Source organism: Dasypus novemcinctus, chromosome 10 (assembly GCF_030445035.2).
Source record: "Dasypus novemcinctus isolate mDasNov1 chromosome 10, mDasNov1.1.hap2, whole genome shotgun sequence".
Lineage (NCBI taxonomy): Eukaryota > Metazoa > Chordata > Mammalia > Cingulata > Dasypodidae > Dasypus > Dasypus novemcinctus.
In genome coordinates, this window is record NC_080682.1 from 12,143,088 (window position 1) to 12,168,007 (window position 24,920).

General features: G+C 41.9%; 1 protein-coding gene across 2 annotated transcripts; it reads right to left on the reverse strand.

The window, feature by feature from the left end:
* Positions 1-1,267: 1,267 nt before the first annotated feature.
* On the reverse strand, positions 1,268-24,915 carry LOC101422637 (isoaspartyl peptidase/L-asparaginase). Of its 2 annotated transcripts, none has more exons than XM_004483049.5 (7): positions 24,746-24,915; positions 24,144-24,382; positions 7,317-7,459; positions 6,609-6,766; positions 4,323-4,441; positions 1,997-2,107; positions 1,268-1,572 (listed from the first exon to the last, which is right to left on the reverse strand). In XM_004483049.5, exons 2-7 carry the CDS (start codon positions 24,340-24,342, stop codon positions 1,367-1,369), a joined length of 936 nt encoding a protein of 311 aa, XP_004483106.1. In that variant the 5' UTR covers positions 24,343-24,382; positions 24,746-24,915; the 3' UTR covers positions 1,268-1,366. The 2 variants fall into 2 exon arrangements, with proteins under 2 accessions (XP_004483106.1, XP_004483107.1); XM_004483050.5 differs by having other exon boundaries at positions 24,144-24,344; positions 24,746-24,914.
* Between the last annotated feature and the right edge of the window lie 5 nt (positions 24,916-24,920).

Sequence of the window (24,920 nt, forward strand, 5' to 3'; positions counted from 1 at the left end):
GCTTCTGAAAAGGCTCTGCGTACACTCCCCGCGGCGGGACGCATTATCAACCCACACGCCACCCTTGTCGCTAAAGGCCCTGGTCTAGTACACCTGTGTGAATTGAGAGGCCAAGGGGGGAGCTGGTGGACATTCTGTTCTTTATCAAGTCACTCCTGACCACACTGTTATTCTTCCAAAATACATTTTATTAGTGGCACATGGAATTTGAAGTTAAGCAATTTCTTTCCAGAGAGAAGGTAAGCCCTGAGAGACTAAAACATCAAGCAGATGTGTCCCAGCAGAAGTACCATTTCCAGTAGAGAGAGATTCGTAGGAATACTCTCCTCCAAGGAATTAACTTTACACGCCGGCCAGCACTGGGCACAGGCTCAGCTCAGCGGAGGGGGCATCCCGGACTAAGGGACAGTATGAAAACGCCCCAAGTCCCAGTGTCACATCCTCATCCACTGGCTCCTCCCTGCCGTTAGAGAGGCTCGAGAGGTCGTGGGCCTGGCGACTCCCTGACTGCGGACCCCGAGGGTCTGTGACGGGCGGAGGCTGGCTCTGGTCAGGCGCGCTGGCCAGTGGGAGGGCACTGTGTGGTCAAGGTGAGTGGAACCCTCAGGCTTCCGGGAGTCCCACAGAGCCTGCAGTCTCTCCTGGGACCCCTTATCTCCAGATTGGACAGAGAGCTCTGGGCTACCAGGGAGTGTTTTCCAGGTTCTGGAAACGTGTCTACATTTGTTGGAGAAGATTTGAACTTTTTAAAGAAAAATCAGTTTATCCTCTCATCGATGAGGAACCTGAAGAGTCTCCTAAGATCTTTCTTTTACCCGATGATGACGATGCTCATTTACTGACTCCAAATGCACCCGGTGACACTGTCAGGGTCACGTGGACCTCTCCCGTTAGCTCTTCTGCGGCTGTTCCCGTCTCACTTTCAAAACCCCACTGCATCCTTTCCTTCTCACCCTGCCCCCTTCACTGGGTCCTGTTAGAAAGCCTGTAGCCAAGGGAGCTCCAGGAGCACGGACCGCCCTGGACCCTGGCCAAAGGGCACCCCTCGCACTGGGGCAGTTTCTGTCAAGTCAAGGTCAGGTTATTTCTTCTTTGTGACTGAGCACAGAGAGGACTGTTCACGAGAAAGGCTCACTAGAGTTTATCATCTTCACTGGTCTTATTTTGATCTCAGTACAAGCATTTGTCTCACCACATCAAATCTCACTCCTCAAACAATCACTCAGATACTTATTGATCAAGGCAACAAAATGAGTTAACAGACTCATAATTTTCCATTTCCAGATCTAATTGTTTACGCTAAGTCTCCACACCAGGAAATGCCTTTAACTCCAAGTTAGCACCTAGAATGCAATCTCCGCTGGGCTCAGGGCAGGTCGATAGTAGTCATTTCGTCAACCTCAATTCCAAAGTGCAGCTTGCGATCCTTTGCGGCCGCCCAGGGCATGGCTTCCGAGGACCATTTTACTGCCCAGTCTCCTGTTTTGCTGACCAAGATGACACCACCTACACCTTTCACCCTTGACTTCATGTAATCCAATGACAGGCCAGCAGCCTCTTCTAATGTCTTTCCTGAAAAAGGAAGGGTTGTGGAACAATAATTATTGAGAGAGGAAAAAATCATTTACAGCATGAAAAACCAAGGTGAGCTAGCAAGGCAACAAAGATTTTGGTAAATAACTCCCACTTGAATGCTTAGGAGGAGGAACTTCCCCTGAGAGGCGTCTCTGCACTCAGACAGAGACCGCGCACCGCCTAGCAGAGCTGCCTTCTCTCCTGCACCCAGGCTCAATGTCTCTCCACTTGCCCTTTTCTCTGAGATAGGAAAGGCAAATAGATTATTATTTTTAAATGCTCTCCTATTTCAGGTCCTTACAGATGGTGGGAGGAATCAAAATAAATAACGGTAACACCTAGAAAGCCACATCTGTAGCAAACTTCAAATGGCTCCTATTTCCTCCTCGTTGTGATGACCTTGTTCCACAGTCCCCCGTACCTTGTTGTACGTGGAAGAGCGTGAGGCGGGCCAGATTCACCTTCAGGATGCTTTCTCCATGCCCTGTGGTGGAAATGGCTCCAATAAGATTGTCGGCATAACCTCCAGATCCTGCTCAAACAAGAAAAGGATTGGTCTTAACAGAGCAGCAACAGGCAAGAAATCCAAACACATGAAGCATGTCTAATGCTACAGAAATATTACATCCCAACAAGGGCTCAAGTGTACTCAAACGTCAGAGTAGCAGCCTGTAGGAGCTCGTGGATGCAAAGCTGGACTAGGACGCGTGGTCCAAATGCCTCGAGATGGAGGAGGCTGAAGGAAGCCTCAGAGGAGGGAGGTTCTCCAGGCTATGCCAGAAAGGCTCCTCTGCCCCGGAGCCTAGCTGCCCCATCTTGCTCAATGAAGCCTCCTCCTCCTCCTCCACAGCCTCTCCCCGATGGAAGGATACCATGCTGTGCTGGGAGGATCAGTAGGAAAAGCACCACATTAAAGTAATTTTGGGAAAATGGATAGCTCCAAATCTAACAGCTGTGCATCCTGACCAATGCTTTGGGGCACATTTGTTCAGGGTGGCTTAACTGGACCTGAGAGAATTATTCACTTACATGGAGGTCTGGAATTAAAGCTAGACACATGAAATTTCTTATTTTGGTCTACGATTAAGCAAACTTACAGCCTTCTAGCCACTGCTCTGCATTTCTGTATCTGTTAACACAGAGCTACTAGCCTGAGAGCTTTTACCCTCCCCTAGTTGATACAGAGCTATTCTGTGATTGACAATTGTCTTATTTATTGATGCTGGATGTGGGGAATGGGTTCAAGTACTGAGACACTGAGCTGAATGTTACAAGATGCCAAGGATTCACAAAGGCATGTAAGTTCCCAGTTCTGGTTTTGAAGTGGGTGAACTATTGCAATGGGAGAAGGTGTTTGTCCTTTTGCTTACAAGTTTCTGCTGTAGGAGTGAGTTGACTAGTTCCCTTACAAGTTTCTGCTGTAGGAGTGAGTTGACAAGTTCCCATGATGTTAATATTAGCTACTAGATCAGAATTTGTCTTCTTTTTAGTTAATCCAGGACTCAAAAGGAAAGAATAGTACTGGCAACGGTACCAGGTTTGGGCAGGCATCCTCCCATGTTTATGCAATTCTCAAGACAGTAACTGCATTGTCTGAGGTGAACGTTGCCATGTGCCTAGCATTCCCCCCTCCTGAGTGTCCATGCAGGGGGTCGCCTGTGGCCAGCTGGAGTGTTCCTAATGAAGGGCTCATCAGGAAGGCCAAGCAGGCAGAGCTGGGACTGGGTAGGGAGGGGCTGAGTCCATGCACACTTGATGCTCATAATTAAGGCCTTCTGAGTATTTAGGCTATGCCTTCTCTCTCTTGAGACTTTAGCATCATAATTCAGCAAGCTGGAAATTAGTTTCTAGGATCTGACCTGGTGTGGTCCTATAGTCTGATGTAAGCTTGGTTTATGATGACCTGATATACTATGGCAGTAAGGTAAGTAAAGTTATCAGACCTCTACTCTTTAAGGAAGCTTCAACTGTCTCCTTGCCTCTGAGTTCATGACAGAATATAGGGTATTAAGGGTTATTAACAGGGTAAATTACTACAGACTAGAGCAACAAATAAAAGACTAAGCTATTCTTTTGGGTAGGCACTCTCAAAAGTTCCATCATCTTCTAGGGTTAGTGGGAATTCCCACAAGGAAAGCTGGAAGGTCTGCAGAGCCATGCCCACCCCACCACTGCCACTCACTCACCCCTGGGAATTAGGTATGTGCTTCGATGTTAACACAAAGAACCTTTCAATCTGTAATAATTCTGTGGCAGTAGAGTGTCACTTTGGGTATCTATTCACGCCACGCAAATCTAGTAACTGCACATTTATATTCTCAGTTTTCTTAGACTATAAATTCAAATCCATGCCGTGGGATGAGGGTTCATGTACTTAATCCTTTGGGAATAAGTAAGTCTGCAGGTCCTGAAATGGGCTAAAGAGAAGCAAGAAGCACTGAAGGTAACTTAGGGGCTATTTTAGTGCCCCCCACCGCCCATCTCCATCTCTCTCAAGTCAGCCCCAAAGATGTGCAATCTAGGAACAACAGAGTGCTTACTTGATGGAAATGCCTCCTCCTCAAGGTAGTAGTACCCTAAATGACCCCTTCCAACTCAACTGCTTCTCTTCTTGCCAAAAGGAGAAGGGAAGTGAAGACAGGAAGATGGCAGTGGGCAGTGGGGTTAGGGGCCTACAGAGACTAGAGAATGAGGAGAACCTGATGACAGGGGAAGGAAAGAAGGCAGGAGTCATCCATCCATCCTACCTACACATGGTGAGTCACCAACTCGGCCAGCCATTTTATTAACAAGACCCCCTGTAGAGGTTGCGTAAGCGACATTTCCTGCGCAGTCAAAGGCAACGGCACCCACGGTTCCCAAGTTTCTGACAAAAATAAACAGGAAAAAGAGATTTAAGATGAGGAACATGAGTATCCATCCATTAGCTTAACACACTCGGAATCCATGTCAGACATTACCGGCAAATGGGACATGCTGCCACATCCTAGGCTTGTGGAAAGGGCTAAGAAAACCTGTCTGCTTTTGAGTCTATACGACAGCTACAGTTAGATTACTACACGCTCCTTTTGACCTCTGTTCATCTAATCCTAGAACCATTTTCTCACTGTGTGACTTAAGTTTTATACTGTCTTATTTATTCTTCCCACCTCTTAAAACAATATACAGTACATTTCAAACCTCAGTGTGCCTAAGGAACACTTGGATTCTGGTTTGGTAGGTACAAGGTGGGACCAAAGAATCTGCACATTAACAACCTCCCAGGTGATGCCGATGCTGTCAGCCCACAGATCACACTTTGCCTATCTCATGGGGTTTTTGTGAGGATTACATTATATTTTCTCCCAATGTTTTACTGAGAATTTTCAAATACAAATTTGAAAAAAAGAGTGCAATAATGGCCATATACCCACTACCTAGACTATAATGAATGATATTTTAGTTCATTAAACTAAATGAGCACAGCAGTAAACAGTAAACCAAATGAACAAAGTCCCTGCTCTCATAGAGCTTAATTTGGGGAAAGGGTGGTAGTAACAGTAGTAAATATTTTAGGTAGCAATAAATACTCAGGAGGCAAGCGGATTTGGCCCAACTGTCAGGGCGTGTGCCTACCACATAGGAGGTCCAGGATTCAAACCCAGGGCCTCCTGACCCACGTGGCGAGCTGGCCCACGTGCGGTGCTGATGCGCGCAACGTGTGCTGTGCCACGCAGGGGTGTCCCCTGCTTAGGGATGCTCCATGTGCAAGGACTGTGCCCCGTAAGGAGAGCCACCAAGTGCGGAAAAAGTGTAGCCTATCCAGGGATGGCGCTGCACACACGGAGAGCGGACACAACAAGATAACACAACAAAATGAGACATGAATTTTGGGTGCCGCTGACAAGAATACAGGCGGACACAGAACACACAGCGAATGGACACAGAGAGCAGAGGACTGGGGTGCGGGGTGGGGAAGGGGAGAGAAAAAAAACAACTAATGAGGATAAAGCAACGTAAGGGGAGAGTGAGTGGCGCTGGGGAGGTGCTGTTGTATTTAGGTCCTCAGTGAAAAAGTGAGGAGCAGCCCCCGGCAGCCTCCTTGAGTAAAGCAAGGGGAGAGTGGAGGGAAGGAAATCAGAGGCTTGGCCAGGGGCCAGACCATGAGGCTCTGAAGAGTGGGGTGAGCACACATCCTGGTTACCCAGGCCAGACCTCATTCATGCCTGCAGTCTCAGCTTCATTCTTCATAGACTTATACACCAAAAGATGTGTTCATTGCACCACTATTTGTAATAACCCTAAACTGAAAAGGCCCAAATGTAGAGTAGATGAATTGTGGTATATTGTGAAACAAAATATTATTATTGGAATGAGAATGAATAAACTATTGCATTATGCAAAAAACAGATGAATCTCAGAAATACAAGGTTGAAAGAAAGGAGGCCAAAAGAAGACGTGCTATCTGATGCCATTTGAATAAAGTTCAAAAAACAGGCAAAATACGAACCTTTGGCATTAAAATTAAGGTGAGAGAGGAGGCTAGTGAATGGAAGGAGACATGAAGAGGAGTCTTTGGCAATGTTCTTTTCTTTTTAAAGATTTATTTTTTATTTATTTCTCTCCCCTTCTTGCCCCCCCTACCCCGTTGTCTGCTCTCTATGTCCATTAGCTGTGTGTTCTTCTGTGTCCGCTTGCATTCTTGTCAGCAGCACCGGGAATCTGTGTCTCTTTTTGTTGTGTCATCTTGCCATATCAGCTCTCCATGTGTGCGGTGCCCTCCTGGGCAGGCTGTGTTTAGTTTTTTTGTGCGGGGCGGCTCTCCTTGTGGAGCACACTCCTTGCGCGTGGGGCTCCCCTATGCGGGGGACACCCCTAAGTGGCACAGCACTCCTTGTGCGCATCAGCACTGTGCATGGGCCAGCTCACCACACAGGTCAGGAGACCCTGGGTTTGATCCTGGACCACCCATATGGTAGGTGGTTGCTCTATCAGTTGAGCCAAATCTGCTTCCCAACTCATTTCCACAAATGTGAGCCACAGATGTTACTTACTTTTGACAGTCTGGTTTTTTAACACCTTTCTCAAGCTTCTCTTTTTCCAGGTGCTTTTTGCTTCTCTCTGTTATCAGCTGCTCTCCAGGAATCTCTGGAATTCCCATGCTAGCTGCAAATTTTGCCGCACCTTGGTCAGTCAGAAAGCAGTGAGGTGTCTGGGTCAGAAAGAAAAGGAAAATAGGTTATTTGTGAAAATATTTTCTTTTTTTAAACTGTTCCAATTGTATGGAGAAAATTACTTGTCTCTGGGTAGAAACCCTTAAAAAGAAATATTCCACTGGTTTGTTTTTCTGAACGTTTAAAAAAAGTCTGGGTTGTTTGAGTTTTGTATTAAAAAGAAAAAGATGGAATATTACTAGGACGTGACTTACATATGTTCAATCCCTTTTATTTAACACATGCTATTAATAAGTTGGTCCTTTCAGTTTGTATGTGTTATGCTGTACTTCTTGAAAGAAGATTGAAAAAATACAGGGAGATTACATGAAAACAAAGCTATCACTGGTCAAGCGATTTTGATCAAGTTACACTATCAATAGAGTCAGAGTCTTGTCCTATTTGAAAAACTCAAATGTTGCTTCTGTATTTTAATATAATTTTGGGTGAACAGTGATTTCAAGTATTTCCCCACTGTCAGACCCCTTTTTAGTCATTGAAGTACATCAGTAGTGATTCCTTGGGGAAGAATTCCTTAGTCATGTATACCTTTTCCATAACAAGGCGTGCAAGTTTAATGGGATTTGCTATAGAGCGGACTGCGGATACTGCTCCTGTGGACAGGTCTTTTCCGTTCATGATACTGGCATCCATTTCAACTTCACCATTTACGTTTAACACAGATCCACAACCTAAAACGAGAAAGAAGTTGAAAAGCAAGATTGACAAATTTAAAACTGGCTTCAGACTGTCCTCTAATCTGCCCCCTTTAATTGGTCCTCTATTTCATTGTTGGAGGAAGATTTTTGAAATACAAATTGGACTTGGCATCCCAGGAAGCCCGTCATGATCTGGCTTCTGTCCCACTTTTCCAGCTCCTCCTCTCCTAGACTACATTCTCCTGAGACATGTGCCTTAACTTCTCATTGCTCTCTGTGCCCTTGCGCATGAGGTTCCCTTTACCACCAGCACCTTTCTCCAACTTTCTCTGCCTAGATAATGCTCACTAATCTAGTTATGTTAACTTCTTTGTGCCTCTGTCTCCTCGCTGGATAAGAATATTAACTCATTAAATCCTTACAACCTTGGATGATGTAGATAAGCTACGTTAAACACTTAGCATTGTACTTGGCATGTGCAGGCATGCAATATGAGTCAACTGCTCTGCTAATATACCAATACAATGAATAAGGAAACCAAAAAAGCAACTTTCCCAAGATCAAATATGTATTAGATGATAATCTAGGAATCAATCCAGGCTTATGGATTAGACAGCTATTTCCTTCTACCGAGGAAGTTCACATATTTTCCACTAAACTCTGAGGACTTAGTGGATTACCAAATAAAACCCAACTACAGAAGCAGTTATCTCAGGCTTAAAGGAGAAAATTAAACTAGAAAATTTTATGGGTCTGAGAATGTAAACAATATTAATTTCTTAAAATTAGTTTTAATAATTATAAAAGCAACATAAGCTCTCTTTTGAGTGGAGAATAGGTAGCTTTAATTTGCTTTAAGGGAATTAATTACACTCCATTTCCTTGGAGAACGTGAAAGTATGTAACTAAGAAAATAAAACCTGAGGTCTTCAGTTCGTTTGGGTTATGGCAATGCTAATTTATTTAGCTAAATTTGGTTACAGAAAGAAAACTCTATATTATGATTACAAAAATATTTTAATAGTGTTTACTAACTAGGACATAGTATATTCTCAACTATTTGTCGAAAGAATGTTATCAAAGGGAACCAAATGAACAGAAAGATGTTTTTACAAAATGTGTGGGGCAAATTAGAAGACACTTGGGAAGGAATATTGGTAAATGTATGATTGGCTACTACAAGTTTCACATGTAGAAAAATAAATAAAAAGACAGACTATGCCCATCCAAACTGAGTTGTAAATGGTGAATAGCCAGATAGTGAGAAGTAACAGAAGTAACTCTCAAAAGGTTCAGAATTCATTTGAGAAGATGAGAAATGCAAAATTATATAAGTTAGTGTAACACTAAAGTTAAATTGGGTGGAATTCCAGCCAAGACGGAATAACAAGAGAAAATCTCCTGCCTTAAAATAACTAGACAGATGCACAAAATATATGAAATAGTGATTTTTTAGAGAACAGGCAGCTCTGGGTGGTGATCCCTTAGGGAGGGGGAGCGAAAGAGGGGTGCCTCAGTTTACAGTCTGGACAGAGCTTATAGGATACAGTGTGGGGATGGAAAACCCAAACAAAGGCTGGTAGTCATCCTTAGCTGAGGAGACAGAGCAGAGGATTTGGGAAGCCAGGGTGACTAGATTTTGTGGGGCAGAGTACTTGAGAGGACACAGCTGGTCAGACAGGAGAGAGCTACATATAGAGAGAGTGAGAGAACTCCAGAGATATTTGAGATTTCCCCTGAGTAACGATCAGCATATAAATGTGAGGTAAGAGAAAGAACCATCAGAAAGGAATTGGTGAAAACAATCTCTAGAGCTCACACAAGGCTGGAAACACTTCACATTTACACAAAACAGAGTGAAAAAAACCCAAAAAACACGTGGGACAGAGTACTCAAAGCATCTTGCATCAAAAGTGGGGCAAAATCAGACCTAGACTAAAAGCTGCTCTGGTGCCACCTAATGAAACTTAAAGGCAAGCTTCAAAAGGATCAAACTGTTTTCAATGAACTTAACTATTTCTCAAAACAAAGCTCAAGAATATTTAAAGGAAGACAAAATATCCAGCACCTGACAAGGTAAAATTCATAGTGTCTGGAATCCAATAAGAAATTACCAGGATGGTAGCACAGCACAGTGAACGCAAATAACAGCACTAAAATATATATCTGAATGTGATTAAAAGGGGAAATGTTAGACTGTATAAATGGTAAGGGAATAAAACTTAAAAAAAAAAAAATCCATGGACCCATAATACACAGTGAACCCTAAGTCAAACCATGGACTATAGGTAATGGTACAATTATAAAAAATATGCTTTCCTCAACTGTAACAAACGTTCCACACCAATGCAAGGTGTTGGTGGTGGGTGGTATTTGCGAATCCTGTATTGTATGCATGATTGTTCTGAAAACCAATAAATTCTCTGATAAAGGAAGAAAAAAAAAGAAATTACCAGGCATGCAAAGGAACTAGAAAATATGGCCCACAATGAGGAGAAAAAAAATCAATAGCAAAAGATAAGGAAATGACACAAATATTAGAATTAGTAGACCAAGGGCATTAAAACAACTGTTATAATTATATTTCATATGTTTTAAAATATGGAAGAAAATATAAGCCCATAAAAGAAGATGTGAAAAGGAACCAGCAGAATTTCTAGAGATGGAAAAAAAGCCTTAGATGAAAAATATACTGGATAGGATAACAGATTAGACCATGCAGCAGAAAAGATCAATGAACTCTGAGACAGCAATAGAACCATCCAAATCGAAAATCAGAAAAAAGACTGAAAAGAACTGAACAGAGCATTAGTGAGTTCAAGAACAATTTCAAGCAGCCTAATATATATGTAATTGGAGATCCCAAAGGAGACGAGAGAGAGGGACAAAAACTATTTAAGGAAATAATAGAAAATTTTCAAGTTTGATGAAAACTTCTACAAATGAAAACTGTAAACTCACTAATCTGAGAAGCTCAATGCAGCAGTGAGCTCGTGCGACAGACAGGCGTGGCAAGCTGATTCAACAAGAGACACAAGAAGAAAAACACAATGAGAGACACAGAAAAGCAGGGAACAGAGGTGGTTCAAATGATTAGGTACCTCGCTCCGGTATCGGAGGTCCCAGGTTTGAGTCCTGGTGCCTCCTAAAGAAACAAGGAAGATGAACAGACACAGCAAGTGCAAACAATGAGGGGGTAAGGATAAATAAATAAATAAAATAAAATCTTTAAAAATAGATGCCTGTTTAGAGAAAAGTAACAATGTACTATGGAATTTGTAACATACACAGAAGTAAAATGTACCATAACAATACCACAAAGGCTAGGAAAGGGGAAACAGAAAGATGCTGATGTAAGGCTTTTATGCCATACACAAAGTATGATATAATAGTACTTAAAGGTAGATTGTGATAAGTTAGAGATTTATACTATAAATATTAAAGAAACCAATTAAAAAAAAAAAGGCTCAGGGGAGTGGGTCTAGCTCTGAGTGCCTGCTTCCCATGTATGAGGTCCTGGGTTCAAACCCCAGTGCCTCCTAAAAAAAAAAAAGAAAAAAAAAAAAAAAAGGATTCAGCTACTAGGCCAACAAAGGAGATAAGATGGAATCATAAACAATATTCACTTATTCTAGAGGAAGGAAGAAAAAGAGAGAAAAAAGAACAAAAAACAGGTGTGACAAATAGAAAACAAATAGCAAGGTGATAAGATTTAAATGTAATCATACTGTTAATCACATTAAATGTAAAATAAATAGTCTAAACACCCCAGTTAAAAGCAGACTGTCAGACTGTATAAAAAGGTAAGATCCAACTACATGCTCCCTATAAAATCCACATTAAATATAAAAACACAAAGAGGTTAAAAGTAAATAAATGGAAAAAGGTATATACTATGTCAAAATAAATAAAATGAAAGTGAGGCAGCTACACTAATATCAAGCATACTTCATAACCAAGGAATAGCAAAACAATAAATAAGGACATTAAATAATGATAAAAGGATCAATTCATCTAGAAGATATAACAATCCTAAATGTGTATGCAACCGAGATTTACAATACATGAGGCAAAAACTGATAAAACTAAAAGGAGAAATAGATAGATACATAATTATAATTAAAGACCTCAACCCTTCTCTCTCAGTAATCAGTAGAACAAGTAAACAGAAAGTCAGTAAAATAATAGAAGTTCTAAACAACATTATCATCCAACTTAACCTTTCTGACATTTATAGAACTTTCCATCCAATCACAACAAAATATACATTCTTTTCAAGAGCACATGGAATATTTACCATGATAGAACATATTCTGGGCCAAAAAACACACTTTACAAAGTTTAAAATAATACAAACCATACAAAGTTTGTTCTTTGATCATAACAGAATTAAACTAAAAATCAGGAACAATGATAATTGGGAAATCCTCAAATATTTAGAAGGTAAACATCATATTTCTAAATTCATGAGTCAAAGAAGAAGTCACAAGAGAAATAAACATATTGTGAAAAGAATGCAAATGAAAATCTCACCAAAGCAGAGCTCAGAGGAAAATTTATCACATTAAATGCTTGCATTAGAAAAGAAGAAAGGTCTCAAATTAATGATCCACCTGAACAGGAAAAAGAATAGCAAATTATACCAAAAGCAAGCTGGAGAAAGAAAGTAATAATTATAAGAGAAAACAAAGAATTTGAGAACAGAAAAAGAGCAAAACAAAAGCCAAAAACTAAAACCAAAACCAAAAAAATCCACGAAGCCCTTCCAAACAAAAGTTGGTTCTTTGAAAAGAATAATAAACTTGAGAAAGAGGACACAAATTACAAATATCAGGAATGAAAGAGGCGGCATCTCTACAGACTCTACAGAACTTAAAGTATAGTAAATATTGAAAGTAACACCATGCTCATAAATTCAACCATTTCCAGGAGATGGACACATTATTTGAAAGGTGCAATTGAAAAAGCTCACTCAAATAAGAAATAAATCACCCAAATTGTACCTAGTTTATTAAAGAAATCAAAATCTCTAAAAACCTTTCAAGAAAACAAAACAAAAAAAGAAACAAAAAATTCCAAACCCAGATGCCTTCACTGGCAAATTCTACCAAACATTTGTGAAGAAATGATACCAATTCTTTTCAAACTCATCAAGACAACCAGAAGATGAGGGGAGACTTCCCAATTCATCATATGAAGCCAGCATTACCCATATACCAAAACCAGACAGAAATTATAAGAAAGTAAAAACTATCAAGCCAGTATTCCTCATTAACATAGATGAAAAGTCCTCAAAAAATGCAAGCATATTTCATAAGGGTTTGATTTTCATTTTATATAAAGAGATCATACAACTCAATGATAAAAAGACAAGCAACTCAATTAAAAATGGGCAAAAGCTGGGAGCAGATGTAGCTCAAATGGTTGAGCACCTGTTTCCCATCTACGAGGTCCTGGGTTCGATTCTGGTATGCCCTAAAAACAAAACAAACAAACAAGGAAATGAAAAAATAACAACTCAGGGGAGCCAGTGTAGCTCAGTGGTTGAGCACCAGCTTCCCACATACAAGGTCCCAGGTTCAATCCCTGGCCTTGGTACTTTAAAGAAAAAAGAGCAAAAGACTTGAACATATGTTTTTCCAAAGAGGAAATAAAAACTGCCAAAAAAGCACATGAAAAGATGAGCAATGTCACTAGCATTTAGGGAAATGCAGATCAAAACTACAATGAAATATCATTTCATGTCTTAACGAATGGCCATTATTAACAAAACAGAAAACTACAAGGGCTGGAGAGGATGTGGAGAAATAGGAACACTTCTCACTGTTGGTGGGAGTGTAAAATGGTGCAGCCGTTGTGGAAGACAGTGTAACGGTTCCTCAGGAAGCTAAATATAGAACTGCTATATGATTCAGCAGTCCTGCTCCTAGGAATGTATTCAGAAGAACTGAAAGCAAGGACATGAACAGACATTTGCACAAACTGCTAAAAGATGGAAAGAACTTAAGTTCCTGTAAATCAGTGAGCGGATAAACAGAATGTGGTACATAATGATGCAATACTATTCAGCTATAAGAAGAAATGAACTTGGGATACATATGACAACATGGATGATATGTTGACCCAGACATAACAATAGCCATAACACAACTATTGTGTTGTGTTAAGCCAGACACAATAGGACGAATATGTATGCTCTCACTGATAAGAACTAAATTCTATGAGTAAACTCACAGAGTTAAACTACAGAGTATAGGTTAGTAGGAGATAGAATGGGGGTTGAAAAGGGGGCTATGCTGACTGTACGTAAGAATGTTTAATAAGATTGATTGTAAATATGTGGAAATGGATAGAGTTGATGGTAACACTTTATAATGAATATAATTAACATATAACTAACACTGCTGCTTTATAAATGTGATTATGGCTGAAAGTGGTAGTCTAGGGAGGTTAATGTTAACTGAAAGACAGCCAGAGGCTAATCTAGGGACTGTACAATATAGTGATTTCGGCGGCAGATGAGGATTGTGGTTAATAATGCAAATATAAGAATGTTCCTCTACTACAAGGTCTTAAGAATATGATGATACATGGGATAAATACAACTAGTGTAACTTATATAGTTCACAGTAATGTACTATTTTTGTAGCAAAGGCAAAGAGGCACAATGCTAAAGATAAACGTTAAAATAAAAAAAAGGGATTTGAGGGAAGCAGACTTGGCCTACCAGACGGGAGGCCCATGGTTCAAATCCTGGGCCTCCTTGCCCATGTGGAGCTGGCCCATGCGCAGTGCTGATGCGCGCAAGGAGTGCCCTGCCACGCAGGGGTGTCCTCTGCGTAGGGGTGCCCCACGTGCAAGGAGTGCGCTCCATAAGGAGAGCCGCCCAGCGCGAAAGAAAGTGCAGCCTGCCCAAGAATGGCGCTGCACACACGGAGAGCTGACACAACAAGATGACGCAACAAAAAGAAACAGAAGCAGTCACAGAAGAACACAAAGTGAATGGACACAGAGAGCAGACTACTGGGGGGGGAGGAGGGGAGAGAGAAAAAAAATCTTAAAAAAAAAAAGGATTTGGGATTTAGTTTTATGAGATGTGAAGATGATCAAGCTTTTGTTTTCTTTATTAACAAGGAGACCTTGGTCATGTCATTTAACCAACCTGTGCTCATTCATTCATCTTTTTGAACACTGGAGAAACAACTGAGTTTGTTTTTAGGATTAAATAAGATAAATGTGCCTGGACAGAATTTTTAAAAGTTAATTCTTCCATAATTGCTAAGTTGCCTTTTGTCCGTTATTTTAGTTTTTGAAGTTGGAATAAGATTGAAAAAAAAAAAAAGAAAATACAAGCAACTCAAACTGAGCAAGATAGAAAAGATAATACATTGCGCAAAGTAGTATTAATACCAGGAATGCAAGACTGGTTCTACATTTGTAAATAAATTAGTCTATCAATTATCAGACAAAAGAAAGAAGGTCATATGATCATTTTAATAGATATGGAAAAAGCACTGGACAAAATTCAACATCTATAGATGATTTAAAAAATCTCACCAAATTAATAATAAGGGTTTACCCTCAACCTGACAAATCCTCTCCCCCTAAGATTAGCAATCAGGCAAGGATATTTACTCTCACTACTCCTAGTCACCATAAATGGGATGGCTTACAGTATGATGAGGCAAGAAGAGGAAATAAAAGGCATATAGATTGGAAAGGAAGAACTAAAATTCTACTTGCAGATGATCTGATCATCTGTGCAGATAATCTCAAAGATTCTACAAGAATGCTACTAGAATAAGTGAATTTACAAAGGTTACAGGATTCAAAGTCAGTATATAAAACCCAAAAGTATCCCTCTCTCAGGCAGGCCCAGCTACAATGTGGTGTCCCCTCTCCCTGGTGTCAACTGAGCTAAATGGCAAGTTGGACTTCCACTCCCTCCTGGCAGTAACAAGGTGGCACCCCACTTTCTCCAATGATGCAGTGTCAGGGTAGGCCTATTTCAATACAAGATTTAATAAGATCCAGAGTCTTTGTGTTAAGTTCATGTGTCATCTGGGTAGGTTATGGTGCTCAGTTGTTTGGATGAGCAAGCACTGGCCTGTTTGCTACTATGAGGGGATTTTATAGATGGATTTAAACCATTAATCAGTTAATTGCATGTATGGCTCATTACATCTGCAGTCAACAAAGGAGACTGCCTGTAGCAATGAAAGAAGTTTCCTCATCCAATCAACTGAAGGCCTTAAAGGGAGAATTGATGATTTCAGCAGTCAGGAATAAGAATTTCTATCTCTACTTCAGCCAGCCAGCTTCTCCTGGGAATTTATCCTCCCCTTCGCTGGAGTTCCCAATTGGGCCTGCCTGCTGGAAGAGGTCTTACAATCCCCACAGTCACCTTAGCCAATCCCGATTAAAAAATCCCTTTTATTTACATGTCTATAAATCCTGTCAATACTGTTTTCTGGAGAACCCTGATTAATACAGTCTTATAACACAATATCCAAAATGTCCACAATAAAACAGAAAATCACTTGTCAGACTAAGAACAAGGAACATCTCAACCAGAATAAGCCAATCAAAGATGTCAACATTGAAATGATACAGATGTTGGAATTATCTGAACATGATTTAAAATCAGCCATCATACAAATGCTTCAACAAGTTAAGGACCTTGAAATAAATTGGAAAAAAGATAGAATGTCTCAGCAAAGAAGTATAAGAAAAACCAAGGGAAAATTATAGAACTGAACTCAATGGACAGGTTCAACAGCAGAATGGAGAAGACAGAAGAAAGAATCAGGAAACTTGGAAACAGAATAATAGAAATTACCCAATTTGAAAAAAAAATACAGAGAAAATAGACTGGACAAAAAGAAAACAGTGTCTAAGGGACCAGAAGTACCATAACAGAAGCTCTAACATTCATGTCATCAGAGTTCCAGGAGGAGAAAAGAAAGAGGGTGTGGCTGAAGAGTATTTGAAGACATTAAGAAATAATGGCTGAAATTTTTCCCAAATTTGCCAAAAGACAAACCCACAGGTTCGGAGGCTGAGCAAACCCTAAACAGGATTAAATCCAAAGAAAATCATGAAAGCAGCCAAAGAGAAAAACTACACTGTCTTCAGAAGAAAAACAAATATAATGACAGTGGATTGTCCCCTAGAAACCATGGAAGCCAGAAGCAGGTAGCATATTTTTTGGGGGTGGAAAGAAAAGAACTATCAATCCAGAATTCTATCTGAAGTGAAAGTATCCTCTAGGAATGAAAGAGCAATCAAGATACTCCCAGATGAATGAAACTAAGTGCATTAGTTGCCAGCAGACATACCCAAAAAGAATAGCTAAAGGAAGTTCCTGAAATAGACAGGAACTATAAAAGCAGGAAACCTGAAATATCAGGAAGGAAGAAAGAACAAAGTAAAATTATGGGTAGATACAAGAGATTTTCCTTCTCCTCTTGAGTTTTTAAAATTATGTTTTGCAGTTAAAGCAAAAATTTTAACACTCAATGTATATAGAGGAAATATTTAAGCCAATTAGGGAAGCGGATCTGGCTTAACTGACAGAGCGTCTGCCTACCATATGGGAGGTCCAGGGTTCAAACTCAGGGCCTCCTGACCCATGTGGTGAGCTGGCCCATGCGCAGTGCTGATACGTGCAAGGAATGCCATGCCACGCAGGGGTGTCTCCGGTGTAGGGGAGCCCCACACAAAGGAGTGCGCCCTGCAAGGAGAGCCACCCCATGCCAAAAAAGCGCAGCCTGCCCAGGAGTGGTGCCGCACACACGGAGAGCTGAGGTGGCAAGATGACGCCAACAAAGAGAGACACAGATCCCTGGTGCCGCTGACAAGAATGCAAGTGGATACAGAAGAACACACAGCGAATGACAGAAAGCAGAAAATGGGGTGGGGGTGGGGTGGGAAGGGAAGAGAAATAAATCTTTAAAAAAAAAAATAAGCCAATTATATTATAAATGGGTGAGAGTAAAGGAACTTTAAAGGGAGGTAAGGTTCTATACTTCACTTGAATTGGTAAAATGTCAACACCAGCAGACAGTGCTAAGTTATGTATGTATGATGTTTGAGAACAAGATCTAAAAACTCTATACAAAGAGATACACTCAAAAATACCATAGGTAAATAAAGATGGAATCCTAAAAAATATATAACTCACAGGAAGGTAAGAAAAACACAACAGAAACAAAAATAGAGGGAGCAAACAGAAAATAAAACATAAATGGCTGATTTAAGCCCTAACATATCAACAATTACCTTAAATGCAATTATGGTCTAAATATACTAATTTAAAGACAAGAGAGACTGGCACAGTGGATAAAAATATGAACCAAGTATAGGCTGTCCACCATATGATCCAGTAATAATACTCTTGGGCATTTATCCCAGAGAAATGAAAACTTACATTTAAACAAAAACCTGTTCATAAATGTTTGTATTAGTACTACTGAAAACCTGGAAACAATCAAAGTGTACTTCAATAGCTGAGTACTTAACTAAACTGTGGAATATCCATACCAGAGAATACTTCCCAGCAATAAAAAGGAACAAATTATTGATACAGGCAACAATTTGGATAGATCTCAAAGGTATTATGCTGAGTGAAAAGCCATTTCCACAGGTTGCAAATTGTATTATTCCATTTATACAATATTATAAAAATGATAAAATTATACAGGTGAAAAATAGGTTAGTGATTGCTGGGGGTTTTGAGGTAAGGGTGTGACTATAAAAGGTAGCAAGGGGACGGGATCTTCCTGGTGATATAGTAGATTGCATCATAAATTACAGGTGGTTGCAGGAATTGGTAAGATAAAATGGCACCCAACTATACATGCACATTGTGCTGATGTCAGTCCCCTGGTCTGGATAGTGTACTATGGTTAAATAAGATGCACCCACTGGAGGAAACTGAGTGAAGGGTACACCAGATCTCACTGTAGTATTTTGCAACTTCCTGTTAATCTCTAAATATTTCAAAATAACAAGTAATCAAAATCAATTGGGGAAATGGATTTGGCCCAACAGATAGGGCGTCCACCTACCACATGGGAGGTCCAAGGTTCAAACCCAGGGCCTCCTGACCCGTGTGATGAGCTGGCCCACGCGCAGTGCTGATGTGCACAAGGAGTGCCGTGCCACAAAGGGGTGTCCCCGTAAGGAGAGCCGCCCAGTGTGAAAAAAGGGGGGTGGGGGGTGGGAAAGGGGAAAGAAATAAAATAAAAAAATAAATCCTAAAAAAAAAAAATCAATTGGATCCCTCTGACTATGCTTCCTGGAGTCCTTGGACTAAGTATGGCAGATCCTGGATGCTCTCTGGGCTCTTCTGTGCTTACAGGGCCACAACCAGTCAGCCCGTGCATGCCCCTGCACGCAGAGCCCCTAATGCCATGGGTGAGACAGAATTCCCAGCAGGAGCTCAGCACCGCCACTGAAGCCCCACTGGTTACATGGAAATGGTACCTAAGGGAAGGGCCTGACAAACAGGGCCTTTCCAAACTGCAGGAGGTTGTGGCTTCTCTCATTCTCAGCCCTTTGCCCACAGATCTTGAGATGCTGGCACTTGCACCCCTGTTGCCCCCCCCCCCCCACTGGCCAAGTTGGGAGCTGCTTGGCACCAATCATCTGATGTGGAGAGGGCTTCACTACACCTGAGTCACTGTTCAATGACAGTGATGATAAACTACATGAAATTCATTCCTACATAGCATATCCAGCGGGTTCTTTGGAGACCGCTCACTCAGGCCCCCCAAGCTTCCACTACCAACTGGCAGTTTGGGCCAATACAACTCAGGCCTCAGAGGCAATCCTGGAGGAGTGGGCACAAAAAGATTGCCTCTAGGCCTGTCACTGGCCACAGCAGTTATAGAAGCTGTGACTTGTTTTCCAAAACCAAACACTGGCATCCCATAGTTAGAGTCTGTTCCACCGGGGTGTGTTGGAGGGTGGCATTTAACTGCTCTCCCACTGCCATACTAATCACATAAGACCACTTCCCATCACTGCCACAGCCACAAGGAAGTGGAGCCTACTACTCTCAAACCAAAGCACTGGAATGGTCTGGTCTAGTGAGGAAAAGCTATGTCCAGTAGTGGAGAATCACTTTAAAAAATGACTTCCCTTTGCCCTCCCATGTGTGCCTAGTACCACACTAGGCATAACACGCAGGCTGGCAAGCACCAGACATGGAGCAAGTCCTGAGGAAAAGTAGATGCAATCTCTTGGAAAGGAGAAACAACACCAAGTCCAGATGTCATGACACAAGCAGCAGCCCCAGAAGCTGGTCCTTGCCAATTTGCGCAATGTCGCCCTTCATCCTGGCCCAGGGTTTGATATTTTTGCTGGCTGCCTAGTCATAGACTTCCTTACCAACCCACAAGGCCTCACCCTGCAGGCCCAGGAATGCTCAAACAATACTCGGTGAATCCTAAAATGGCACCCAGTGACGGCCCAAGAAGGTGGCGGGTTGTTGCTCCCCACCCGCCTTCACCTAACCTGCCACCAAGACTGCCTGATATCCCAAAGCTACGGAACCTATATATCAAATAACAGGTTCACTGGCACCAATGCATAAATGATTCGAACCCAGGAAAAACTAAGTCAGATTCTGAAATAGCACCAACAGCCTCAGAGGGGTAATCAAATCCAACCTGCATAGGTAACTCTCCTGTACAGGCTGCCAGACTTACGATTCTAAGATAAGAATTTAAGATTACAAAGAGAGCCTACAAAGAATTAATATCCAATCAACATATGAGGGTAGACAAAACATATTTACCCTGTGGAGGGAAGTGCATGGAAACATGCAGCCAAAGCCTTTGCTAAGTGTGTCCTAGACAACTCTGTAAAAGTTCTGGAGCTCTGTGATGACAACCGACTTACAAAAACCTGCAGGGACATGATCAGAGCTGCCCACTGGCATTTAAAAGCCATCGACAATGTTTCCCATCCTTTACAGGTCACTACTGAGACACACCCAGCCCCGGGTTGGCCCCTGTGATCACCACCTTGCCTCAGCCCCCGAGTTCCACTGCTGGAGATGACACTTTCCAGGACCACCACTGAGGGCCACCCACTGCCGCTCCTGTCACTCTGATGAACCAGAGCCACCCCTACGCTTGAGGCAGCGAACGAGCCCAGATGCTGCCTTGAGAAATGCCAAGAGAACCGTGAAAATACTACCTGGCTGAAATCACAGACTGCCTAACCATCTGATGACTGGCACTGTGAGTTGTGCCCCTGCCACGACTGTAAAGCCTCCTTGCACTCTGCCCTACTGGCCAGGTAGTATTTTTAATATCACACAGCAGGGACCATCTTCTATTAGATTGAGACCCACCTGTCTGCCCTCAGTTCCTTTGCCTCTCTCCTGTCCCTCTATGTGCTAATAAGGGTTAATAAAACAACAAATAGATTCCCTAGACCAGGTAGTTTTGGACAACTGTCTAGCCTTAGTCTACTTCTTGGCCAAAAAGGAGGGGTTATCTGCACTATAAAAAACACCTCCTGCTGCATATATATTAATAATTCAGGGCAGGTCAAAATCAATGTATAAGAGGTAGCTCAAGAAATTAAAGTGTTTCATAATACAGCCAAGGTTTCTCAACAGATTCCTCAAACTTCAAAAACCTCCAACATTTTCTCCTGGCTATCCCCTAAAAGGTGGTGGGAATGGCTACACCAAGGCTTCCAGCTCTTGGTTTTACTATTTTTTGGCATTTTAAAAGATTACCAAATGTGCCTGATGTGCTGGTTCTATAATGCTATGCCCCTGGCATCATAAATATAGCTGTCACCCAAACTGCCATGATCCCCCAAACAAATGATGCTGAGGCATAAAGGGAAGGATTATCACAACCATAAAAATGGATTGGGCGCTGCCTTGGCTCTGTCTCACTTTGGCTAAGCCACTTGCCTCAACACTGACCTCTGGTCTAGTTAATAAGCAGCTTTCTAGCCTTGGGGCATAAACCTGCATTTGAGGTAAGCACCCAGACCATCCACACACCTCACTCCCAACCACATCATTAGAGAAATGCACATTAACACCACAATGAGGTTCCACAAACACCTATTAGAATGGCTAAAATAAACGATAACCACAATAAAAGCGCTAATGAAAATGTGGAGCAACTGCAGCTTTCTTACATTGCTAGAGGAAAAGGTAAATAGTACAGCCACTTTGCAAAACAATTTGACAATTTCTAATAAAGTTAAATATACATGTACTATCTGACCTAGCAATTCTACTCCTAGGTATTTAGTCAAGAGAAAGAGAAAACTTTGGGTTGCACAAAAACCTGTATGCAAATGTTTATAGTTATTTTATTTGAATTGGCTCAAAACTGGAAGTAACCTAAATGTTCTTCAGTTGGTAAAGGGATAAACTGTGATATAGTCAAACAATGGAATACTACTCAACAATAAAAAGGGATAAACTACTGATGCTAAATGAAATAATCTTGACTCAAAAGGCTAAGTATTATATGATTCCATTCAGACATTCTGGAAAAGACAAAAATATAGGGACAAAAACAGATTACTTGTTGCCAAGGTATAGGGAAAAATGGAGGTGAGTCAAAGAGATACGTGAGAAATTTTGAGAGACGAAAGTGTCTGGCATCTCGATTGTAGTGGTAGTTACGCCAGTGTGTATGTTTTTCTCAGTCATGGAAGTGTACATTAAAAAGGAGGGATTTTGCTATATGTAAATTATACTTTAATTTTAAAAACGAGAATAAAATGTCAAAATTGTGCAGTATTAGGCTGGTGGACCCTAAATCTGGCTGTATCTCAGATTTACCTGAGAATCTTCAGACCAAGTAAACAAACAACCCAAACCAAAACAAAAAGCAACTTCCTGGACCCGCCACAGATATATGTATTATAGATGTTATGTTTTAAAGAGTTCAGAAAGGGGGTGGATAAATGAAAAAATTCTGTAATCTGAAAGATACAGATATTTTATAAAATTAAAATATAGAGAGAATAACAATTACTTAAAATGCTCTGTAATTATCGCTCAGATCCAGTAAAAGCAAAGGATCATTATTTTGTTGCCAATCTAAGTAGGTCTTTAAAGAATATATCAAGCATTCAAATATAAAAATTCCATGTTGACAGGGTTGGTATCTAATAAATAAAACTACTTTTTAATGACCTAAGTATTATGGAGCAAGCTTTAAATGTAAAGTAAAATCCATATTGAAATGTGAATAGAATGTCCACATAGACAAGACAATGTTTTTACAAACACTTCAACTCTGTCATGAATGCTAATGAACTACCAGGGCATCAGCTTTCCAAACTTATTCTAGCAATTAAGCAGAAGCTGCTGGGAGTGCTGTTTGCTTACAAAGACCTCAGCTGGGAAAGGCCAACAGAAAATAGAGCTCAATCTTTGATTTCCTTCTCTTCTCCCTTAACATGATAACTAGCAGACATGTGGTAAATTAGAGATGTTCAGAAGGAAACCCTTTGTGTACAGAGCAAAGAAATGAAAACTAGCTTTTCTAGTTTCCTATTTTGTACTTTTCCAATCCATGCATATCACTGATCCTGTTAGTTTATGGAGAGTGGGTAACCAGAATGAATCGCTCCAAATGAAGGGCTTGAGTGAAGAAGTGGGGGTTTCTTAGTCAAGAGGGTCTGACTGCTACAAGTTCTCCATTGAAACAGTGGGCTGCTTGCCCTGCTGGCAAGCTTGGTCCAGATCTGGTAAGTTTTAGCACAACAAACAGCCCCCAAAATGTACTGCTATGCCTCACCTTAGAGTCAGGCTGATTTATGAAACTTGCAAAACTATTAAGGAGTGCTTAGCAGGGTCAAAGGGACAGAACAAATATTCGGTAAATATTGATGACTAATTGGTTAAGAGTATCTGAAATTCTTTTCATTGCCAGATGTTGGGGGTATGGGGAGAGGGGAAGTAATTGCAGTAAGCATTCTGACCCCTAAATCTTGGGTTTTCTATTTTAAAATAAAGAGAAGCATCCAGCAAGTTACTTAACGTTTTGTGCCTTAGTTTTCCCATCTGAAAAAAGGACATTAATAATTATACCTAACTCACCAGTCTTCAGTGCAGGTTAAATTAATCATGTAAAATTCTTAGATTATTGCCTGGTACATAGCAGATACTCATATAGCCTATGCTGATGATGATTCTAAAAAAGAGTGGATTAAGTGAAAGAAGTGAAACACAAAAGCACACACTCTTTTATCCCTGAAATCATAGGAAGTGCAAACTAATTCAGTGACAGAAAGCAATCAGTGGATGTCTGGAGCTGGGGATGAAGGGTGGACTGGCTGCTAAGTAGCACCAAGAGCTTTTGGGGGGTGATGGAAATGTTTTATAGCTTGAGTGTGGTGGTCACACAGGTGGATACGTTTTTCAAAGCTTAAAAAGTTTATGGTGTGTAAAATAGTCTACCTCCTCCACCCCACTCCCAAAAATGATGAAATACAAACCTCTTGGTATTTCAGGAAGGAGTTTAAAGAGAAAGGGGTGAATTAATGGATTAAAAAATCCCTACAGCACCTTGGTCATTAGGTCAAAAGAACTAAATATTGCTTTTCTTCAGGATCTTTACTTTTCCACAAATCTGAATGGATTCACTGGCATTTGGGAACGGTCCTCTTCATTCTGGGGGAGAAGCGTGGCCTGATTTACTGTAAAGTTGCAGCGCAAATTTACCTGCGTTGAACTCGGGATCATTTTCGAGGACGACCACAGCCCCTTCGACCGCGTCCACCGCGCTCCCCTTCTCCTTGAGGATGTTGTAACCCACGGTGGCAGCCCTGATGATCCCCTGGCGCACTCGCTCCTTCCGCTCCAGGGAGATGCTGCCGGCCCCGCCCCCGTGGACCACCAGCACGGGACTCCTGTCTTCCATTCCTAGGGGTCAGGAAGACCGACGCGTCCAAGAAAACCGCCTGGGGGATAATCGTGGGGCGAGGTCTTGTTTCTACTCCGGAAGGTTTACAGCCAGGCAACTTCCTGAGACCCAGGCAGGGAACCTTGTACCCAAAGTCCAGGGAGGTCTCGCGTCCCCCCACTTTCCCCGCCTCCCCGGCCTGGGACACCTGTCGGCGTCGGGGGATGAGGCGGTGACCGCCGACCCAGAGCCTGCGCTCTCTCCTCACGGGCTGCCGTCGGGCCTCAGCTTCCCCGGGGACAAGCCCACCGAGGGGCCCCGGGGAGGCCCGAGAGCTGGGAGCTCCTTGGGCCCCTCCCCCCCACCTTCCTGCACCCCCGGGACCGAGAAAGGGAGATTCCTTCTTCACATTTCTGCTCACCAGCGCCGGGTTTCGGGCGGCTGCTCCCACAGGGCGGTCGATTTACCCAGGCGCCCCGCAGCGGGCAGGAGCCGCCCGACCCACCTCAGCACGGCGCAGCCCCGGGGCCAGGCGGGCCTTGGAAACCGCTCCCCCAGCAACCGCTCCGCCGGAGGCCGTTCGCGCCTGCGCAGAG

What these genes read in the sequence shown, in the direction of transcription:
- LOC101422637 (XM_004483049.5), bottom strand. Translation starts at nt 24,342, where the DNA reads ATGGAAGACAGGAGTCCCGTGCTGGTGGTCCACGGGGGCGGGGCCGGC. An exon ending in CACGCCTTGTTATGGAAAAG is followed by an intron (nt 6,767 to 7,316) that starts GTATACATGACT and finishes TTTCTGACCCAG; the next exon opens with ACACCTCACTGCTTTCTGAC. An exon ending in TGGTGACTCACCATGTGTAG is followed by an intron (nt 2,108 to 4,322) that starts GTAGGATGGATG and finishes TTGTTTGAGCAG; the next exon opens with GATCTGGAGGTTATGCCGAC.